This window comes from Notothenia coriiceps, unplaced genomic scaffold (genome assembly GCF_000735185.1).
Source record: "Notothenia coriiceps isolate Sejong01 unplaced genomic scaffold, NC01 NC01_scaffold00035619, whole genome shotgun sequence".
Lineage (NCBI taxonomy): Eukaryota > Metazoa > Chordata > Actinopteri > Perciformes > Nototheniidae > Notothenia > Notothenia coriiceps.
The window spans coordinates 23,871-32,495 of record NW_011368320.1 but is presented as its reverse complement, the minus strand read 5'-3'; the positions used below and the strand labels follow the sequence as shown (position 1 = coordinate 32,495).

The 8,625-nt window shown below is 41.1% G+C and overlaps 1 protein-coding gene across 1 annotated transcript; it reads left to right on the top strand.

Annotated features, from left to right (window-relative positions):
• The first annotated feature begins 237 nt into the window (after nucleotides 1–237).
• On the top strand, nucleotides 238–8,214 carry tnfsf10 (TNF superfamily member 10). Its single transcript, XM_010791667.1, has 6 exons — nucleotides 238–461; nucleotides 1,285–1,410; nucleotides 3,954–3,999; nucleotides 4,192–4,308; nucleotides 5,025–5,269; nucleotides 6,228–8,214. Exons 1-6 carry the CDS (start codon nucleotides 354–356, stop codon nucleotides 6,435–6,437), a joined length of 852 nt encoding a protein of 283 aa, XP_010789969.1. The 5' UTR covers nucleotides 238–353; the 3' UTR covers nucleotides 6,438–8,214.
• Nucleotides 8,215–8,625: the final 411 nt, after the last annotated feature.

Here is an 8,625-nt window from a genome sequence, read left to right as displayed (position 1 = left end):
TACGTGCTGCAGTGCCACTCACTCATAAGACATTGTTACATCACATGCTGATGTAAATGAGTTTTTCTCACAGTAGGCTCAGTGCACAGATCCCCCGCACAGATATGAGGCTCACAATAAACCGCAAGGCTATCTGTGTTTGTCCAGCGCAGAAATGACACAATAATATCTCCAGGAGAAATTCAAAGAGGAAAAAAGTTCACCAGGCCCGATCCGCCTCCTCCTCCTCCTCCTTCTGGGGACGGGGAGGGTAGCAGTCAAGAAGTCAGCTCTCTGCCATTGTTCTTGTGCTGGAGGTCTGAACGCGGCACGGGGACGGCGCTGGTTGGGGAACCGGACGGCGGTCTGTCGTTATGACGGGCTCCGGTCCGAAGCTCGGGGTGCTTCTGCTCGTGGCGGTCCTGCTGCAGACTGTGGTCGTCACCATCACCGTGCTGCACTTCTCCACGGCTCTCAACTCGGTAAGGACAAAAGTGAAGGCTCGGAGTGACGAGCCGGAGACGCGCGGAGACTTTTTACGCATCGCCATGCAGTGCGCAACGAGAGTTGTTCGGCTTTTGAACGCAGCTGTAAAAACACCTTTTGCGGACTTTTAAAAATTAATGCAACGTCTATAAACTCTAGATGGTCATTTATAGTTGACAGCTTTAAAGGAGCTCGTTTGTATGCGCCCTGGTTCTGTGGCTGCGCTCCAGTGCACGTCTAATTTACGTTCCCTATTTTTTGCACAAAGCAATGCAGGCCTCATATTTTGCGTTTGCTGTAAAAATAATAACCGTTTGTACAATGCAGTGTCATGCAATGTGACACATTTATTTTCTGCATTTGAAAACAGAAAAAGGACAGGACGTATTGAGCTTGCAGAGGTGCAGCAACTTTTATGATTAGCTGTGATTATCAGGAAGGTGTTTGTGTGTGTGTGTTGGTGTGTGTGCAGGCTTGACTCACCCTGCTTGTTATGATGAGGCCAGAGTCCTTGTGTTATCTGGATTCAGTCCAGCTCCACTCTCAATCTGTGTTTACGTGAATTAATCATAAAATCATATGAGATGAAGCAGAAATACATGAGGAAATGAAACGTCAACAGATGAGGATGGACACAGGCCAAGAAATTATGTTGCCTGAGGTTCCCAGAAAACTTTATCACAGGGATTATAAATGTGTAAAAGGATGGTTTTAGGGTTGGAGATGTACATGATAGTTTTTGGAATATATCTCTCAGGCGTGTTAGAAGAGAAATTGAAAGAGACATTTGTTCTTATGGTTCCATGTTTTTCTTGACAGATGAAGGAGACGTTTGCCAGGAGCAGCGTGTCCTGCCTAATGGGCGCTGACCTGCAAAGCTTCACGGCGGTCCGGGGGGATCCTTGCTGGCAGGTCACTCAGCAGCTCCACCTGCTCATCGAGAAGGTAGGAGAAGACCAAAAAAAAAACACCCGCTGACGTCCACACTTAGAAACTCACATGACAGATATCCAAAACCGGATCATAAATCTCAGCGCTGCTTCATGCATGACTTCATCACCTTATCAGAATGACCTGTACACATCAGTATTTGTTGATCAGCACATAATGGCTCGATGATCATTGAGCCAGATGCTGAGATTTCTGGCTTTCATTTCTCAAAATTCCCCCCGGTCTGTTGTGGATCAAAACTCCCCCACCCCATAGGAGCTTGGAGACATTAGTAATCCCCCCCACACTTCATCTGAAAAGGCCTACAAAGCAAATGAAAGATAAGCGTTAATATTATCATTAGAGTATTTTCACGGGGTCTCTTATGGATCTGACTTTCAGCGCTGTTTTAAAGTATGATAAATATCCAGTACAGTAGGGTCGAGATTAACCAAACAAATAGTGCATTAGTTGTTCGACTATTCTGACAGTTGAGAATTGATTCAGTCATCAAGCAAGAATGCCAAAACTTCTCTGCTTTTCAAATGTTTTAATTCAATGCTTTTTATTTAAGAAACAACACTACAGATCTTTATTATACTTCACACAACTCTCTCTGGAGATTTTAAAGAGTTCAATCCCTTTTTCTAACACAAGAAAGCTCACTTTAATCCTATTTTCTGTAACTTTTCTGTTGCATTACCAAACATGAGCAAGATGTCTCCGCGGGTGCATCATTTGATACTCAAACGTTACTGTACAGGGTATATAAAGATATCATATTTTATACAGTGGTTTCTTCCAAGCCAATTTTTGGAAAAACTTGTTAAGAAAAGGTGAATACAGTTCCCATATATGTGACTAAGCAGGAGCTAGGTATTTTGGCTTTTTGCCTATTGCCACTGTGATGACATGAAAACAAACCAAATGTGGATTAATCCGCCGCTGAAAGTAGTCCCAGACGAATGAGAGACGGACTAACACATTGTGGTTTTCCTGAAATGTGTGTAGGATTTAGTGACTTGTATATTGAAACATATTATTGCTATATAATATGTTTAGAGCATTCCTGTGCTGCTTATCTCTGAACAAAAGCAGGAGCAGAAAAATGCTGAAATGATCCAAAATCACTGTCAGCAGTGCAGACGCACAATGAGCTCCTTCATAGCTGGAGATGTGAGGTGATCCTGTGTAGTTTAATCAGCACAGGAATGTGTTCACCTGCTCCACTCTCTCACACACACACACACACACACACACACACACACACACACACACACAACATATATTTTCTTCCTTAACTTGATGCGGATTATTTGTTTTTGTTTCCTTCCCTCACTGACTTTGCTGCTCTCTTGAATAACATGCCGGGTATTTCCTGACTCAGCGACTTGATTACATTTAGCTCAGTAAAAACACGATGCTGGGACATTTTGAAACGGAACATCAGCCTTAGCTTTCAACCCAAGACGCAGAGTGAAAGCACATTCAAGGCTCTGGTGAAGTGTAACCTTGTTTTGTGTTCTTCTGTTACTACTTATTAATGTGATCCAAAGACCTGTACAAATGCATTTTGTTATTTTCAAACCAGTTTCATTGCCTTGATACCAGACCAATGGGATTTGACATGTAGTTAAACCATGATTTAAAGTCACTTCGGAGGAATGAAATCCATAATAAATGGAAGAAACCAGATGACTTATAAATATACGTTATTAGAGACAGGAGGAAGAATGTTGTTCCTATAAGTCATGGGGAACAGGAGACATTTTGATTATAGCTTTTATTTTATTTTGGTTTTAGACAGAAATATATATGAAATAAGACTATTCTCTGATTAAACCTACAGGTCTTTCTTTGTATTTCATACTGAGGTCCTGTGGAAATAGAGTCTTGCGGGCCTAAAGAAGAACAATAAAAACAGTTTGAGAACCGTTACAGTATCTATTACCCATAATTGTGGGTTCCCGCTGACTGACTGCAGGTGAAATTAGCTCACTAATGAGTTGTTTTCCTTTCCCCTCCCTCTCAGTTATTGCTGAAGCTGTTAAAATATTTTTAAAGGGGGAAATTAAACCTTTGCAACCTCTACTGGCAACCATTAGGAACCGCAACAACATAAGCTATTTATTAACATTCATATATTGGAAACAAAAAGTCTTGTCTGTCCTCCCTTCTGTAATGCTTTCCAAATGTTTAAGGTTTTTCCAATTCTCTTAACATCTCTGGAAACAAACTAAACAAAAATAGCAGGATTCGCTACAGCTTAGAAAATCGTTTTCATCAATTCGGCAGATGTTGCATCTTTTTGGAGCCAATTCGTTGGGTGAAGGAACGTAAAACAGAAGGAAGTGGGAGAGGGGTCGATTACTAACAACGAGCTGTTACCAACATAAAGCCTGCTCTGTATTCCTGATGCTAATGTCAGCCGAAGTTCAGGCTTCAAGTCAGACGAAGGGCTGCTGGGTACACATGTGGAAGGAGCTTATTGGCAGAAAACAAGTGTTACGTTTGGAGTCTTTTGTTCTATTAAATGTTTTCTCCTGTTCCCCCTGCAGTCTCTGTCTCAGCGTTACCAGAAGCAGATTTCGTCGGCAGTGAGAGGTGAGAAAAATGTAAAACACAATGACCTTTGACCTCCTGTATGTTAATCAGAGGACCTGGTATTGCTCAGCATTTTACCAGTGCAAAACAAATTCCCCACATTTCCTTGCAGAGGCAGTGTTGTTTTTGATAACTCCTGTTGTTGTTACCTGGGCACATTTTCATGTTTCTTTTTGTTTTCTTCCGCATCAGATGAAGTTTCTCGGGTGCTGCCCTCTCTTGTGATAGTAGACAGAGGTTCACCTCGGCCCAAAGTCGCAGCACATGTCACCGGAAGCTTTGTGCCCAAACTGGAGCGAGAGGGAGGAGGTGAGTCCTGCGGAAACTAATGTTGGAGTCTGAATTTAACAAAATAATGAAGGCCGTTTGATTTTAAACTAATCTCTAAAGGTATGGATCTTTGAGGAGTGATAGCCTACAGACTTTCATTAGATTTTGGGGGATTTGACAAGACTTAAGACGTAGCTATTTGCTTTAGGGCTTCATTCATATGGACAGATCTAATTGTCTTTGTAATATAAATCAGCACCAAAGTACATTTTAACTTGAGCCTTTTCAATTCAGTCTGATGCTCAACTAATGGAGGCCTGCATACTGAAAGTCAGACTGTCTGAGAAGCCCTAATAAAATGCTGCTTTTCTAAGAAATACAGGAAAAAGATTAGGTGACACAACAAACTTCTTACAAATGATATTTTAGACATCGGGTTATATCACAAATTTGACTTAGAGATGTAATATTTGCTTAGGGTTTCTGAATGTTGGCTTGCAAGGGGAATTCTTTCATTGCTTTTCAGTAATTTACTCAATTGTGACTCACTCTCATAACTGAGGACAAGAGCTGAAAAAATGGGCTATGGCTAAGCAACACATCGCATTGGTTTCACTTGATGAATACAAAAAATCTCTTTATGTATCGCCCCTATCATATTAATGAGTAAAATATAAATACATTTTGGGACATTCTTATTCCCATTTTCGCTTGTACATTTATTCTAAACATATTTTTATTTTGTACCTCCACAGCTCCAGTGTCGGCTGGGCGCCGGGTTCAGGGCCAGAAGATCTCCTGGTGGGAGGGGCAGAAGGGGCTGGCCTTCCTCCAGGACGTCCAGCTGGTGGACGGGGAGCTGGTGGTCCCGACGCCCGGCCTCTACTACGTCTACGCCCAGACCTACTTCAGACACACCCACTCCCTGGAGGAGGAGGGCGAGGACGAAGAGGAGGCCCAGGACAGAGGGAGACCCCTGCTGCAGTACGTCTATAAAAAGGTGAGGAGGGGGTCATCGTGTTTTATAGTCTCGCATGATGTTGAGTGATTCTGCAGCTTATCCCTCAAATGTTTTTATCATTTGGCTTTACCTTCATTTGACCCTTGTGGATTTTCTGACTCGCAAGTCATTTTAATTTAAAATCTAACCTGCCCTTTCCCTCGTGTAGATGCGTCACATAGTTATTCTGCAAATTCCTTCATCACACTTTGTTTAGCCTTTATTCGACCTGACAGTAGAGACACAGACATGCAACACAAGGAGAGGCAGGGAAGGGGTTGAATGATGCAACAAAGGGCTCTGGTACAGAATTTAATCAGACTTGTTTTAAATGTAATGCAAGTTGCCGTGCACATTTAGAACTTGGTTCTTTTAAATTAGTTTTTGTGACTGAACACGGCAGACTGATGATTCAGATATTTTGACAAATGACTAATGAACCCAGTCATTGAAAGCATCTGTTGTCTCACCACGTGGCAAACAGCCAAAAACAACCTCTTTCTGCTTTGTCATGAGAAAACACAGGCTCTATTTAAAGCTGTTTATTTAAAGTAAATAGTTTATAATCACAATGATAAACAGTTATTGTGAAGTTTCCCAATGATGTAATACACTTATGATCCAGCCCAAAAGTCAGTGAGGTGAAGCCAAATGTATTTGAGTTAAGTTAGAACAATAATCTGGTTCTTTTTTCATACTTAATACGTTTTGAGGGAATTCTTGGACCGAATAAGGTTGAGGAAAAGGAAATCATTTGCCATCACTGCTTTTGTGATTGCAAAACTAAACGCACATGATTGAAGACGATAAGATGTGTTCATAGTTTGGAATGATGCCAACTGGCAATCAATCAGCTGATTTAGAGGTAGGGTGCACGGGGGATGCTAGTTTAATAAAAAGAAGGTCTTTTAGGTCTTATTCTCAGTATCTCACCTCACTCACCTCTCCTCCCCGTCAGATGGGCTCTTACCCAGTTCCCATCCTGCTGATGAAGACGAGCCGAACCTCCTGCTGGTCCCGGGGATCCCAGTTTTCTCTGCACTCGGCCCACCAGGGGGGGCTGTTCCCGCTCAGCACCGGCGACCGCCTGTTCGTCACGGTCACCAACGCCTCCGCGGTGGACATGGACGAGAAGAGCAGCTTCTTCGGGGCGTTTCTCATCAGCTAGACGGTCAGATCCGGGACTCTACGTTGAGCGATCTCGGTGGTAAAGCATCGGTCTGGAAGAACCTGCTGCCGCCTCTAGACCCCTCCTTAAAAGGAACACAAATGAAAAACTGCAGCAAGTAGCATGGAGAAAAGCTCTTTTGTCAGGATCCCAAATCAAAAATGTATTTGACAACACTGGTTTCACATGCGATGTGAATATCTAAGAGCTAATCGATCAACAAATATTTGTTCTTAAATGTATTGGAGTTGCTGCAGCTAGGACTCAACAGAGATTTGAGTTTCTGTTGTACAGACATTTCCTTAAGGCAGACTTCAACAATTTAAAAATTGAACTTAACGAAGTTCCATTTGGTCTAACCGGTCTCGAATAGCTTTGGTAAAACCTTAAACAAAATGTTTTTAAAAAGTTTACAGAACTTACTTAATGTACGCAGGTTAGCGTCCGTACGCAATTTTGAGCTGAACTTTCTTAACGGTGTGAACGGCTCTCAGATTTTCCACAAGAGGGAGCTGTTCTTACGGCTTTAAATGTATTTAGTGACATGCTCACATCATGCCACCTTTAGGAAAGGTGAGTTGTAGCAGTTTAGACTTTTATGCTTTAATTCAACTCGATCCATTTTATTGATTTATATCAAATGCCCTTAAAGTTGGAGTCCCTGCCTTAAAGAAATCAGCTGAATATCAGTGATGATCTGAGTTCCTGGATGTGTTTGTAAAAATATGTAAATATTGTGCAATATTTTGTGTTTTTTATTTTTCTAATAAGTTTGCAAAAATCTGGGTCTTGAGGTCTTAATGATCTCTTTCTCTCTCCTTAATGTCCCCTCAGTAAGATGTCAAACACAAGGCTTAAGCATGAACTTCTGAGACAGTTTACTGACCACGTGCTACTGCTAACATTAAAACCGTAACAGTCACATTGAAAGATTAAAGGTAGAAAATCACCACCTTTTTCTTGATGGGCTTTAAAAAGTTTTACAATGTTTTACAATGTTATAGCCTTGTAAATCAGGCTGTGTTTTGGTTGGCAGCAGCACCACAGTCTCTCTGCTGTTGGCTCTTCCATCCTAACCCCGCTCCAAATGGTGCATGTAATGCTCCCTAAATGGTCGGTTTTCTGTCATTCGGATTAGCTGCAGATGTGACCTGTAGACTTGGGAAAACAATCACGCACATCAGCATCCAAACAGCAGGAATGTGGGATGTATTGCTTTTGTGATGTATTTAACAGTTTGTAATAAATACTGCAGTAAAGCAAAAAACTAAAAGGATGTCCACAATAATGAGTTCCAATTAAGTCCTCCTTTTTTTATTTACAATGACATGAATGCAGCATTCACTGTCTGTAGCACTTGAGTCACAACAAATTACCTTTTTTTATTTCTTGTTTTCGCAAAACAATTATGGTTTTCAAGTTTTTTCCATCATCAAAAGAAATGAGAAATGTCAATATAATTTCAAAAGGTGGTTTGAAGTTGATAAGATATGGGCCTTATTGTGAGGTTATCAGCACTGTTTTTTACACCTGATGAGTGATTTAAATGCAGTCAGTACCTTAGGGTATGTTCGCCATCCATTGGATAACCTGGAAACACCAGTCAGTCTTTTTTTTAGCTTGGAACACCTGAAAAACGGGATCAGAATTAAAAACCTGTACACTCATGAGGTTGTAAACAATCAAAAACTGAATGTGAATGTAAATAAGCATGTGGTTTTGTCTGTGAATATGTGAAATAAAGACACTGTCAAAGTCCTCTGATGCCCATAGAGAAGAGCATTACCATCATCTTTTTCAAACAGATTTGTATTGTTTTATTTGAGTGAATACTAGGTTAATAGGTTTTCAGTTAACAGTATTGAAACCTTTAAAAAGCAGATGGCGAGGATTTTGTAGAGTTTATTAATTAATTTCTGAAATTCACACAACTATTACTTTGAAAATGCAACCTCATCTCACGTTGAAGGATAGAAAGCACGTGGACCTTTGCTGATTAAAGCATGCTGTAGTGAAGAATTGTGCGACTTGGTATTAAGCTTTAGGAGCCCTGCAGTTTGTCAAAATCAAGAGATCAAAGCGGCAGGGACTCAGTCAGCTAAAGCCTGGAATATTTCAAATCCGACTCCAAAGACCACTGATCGGTCTTTCATCTGGATCGCTTTCTTCCTTGATCTCTAAAAGCTTT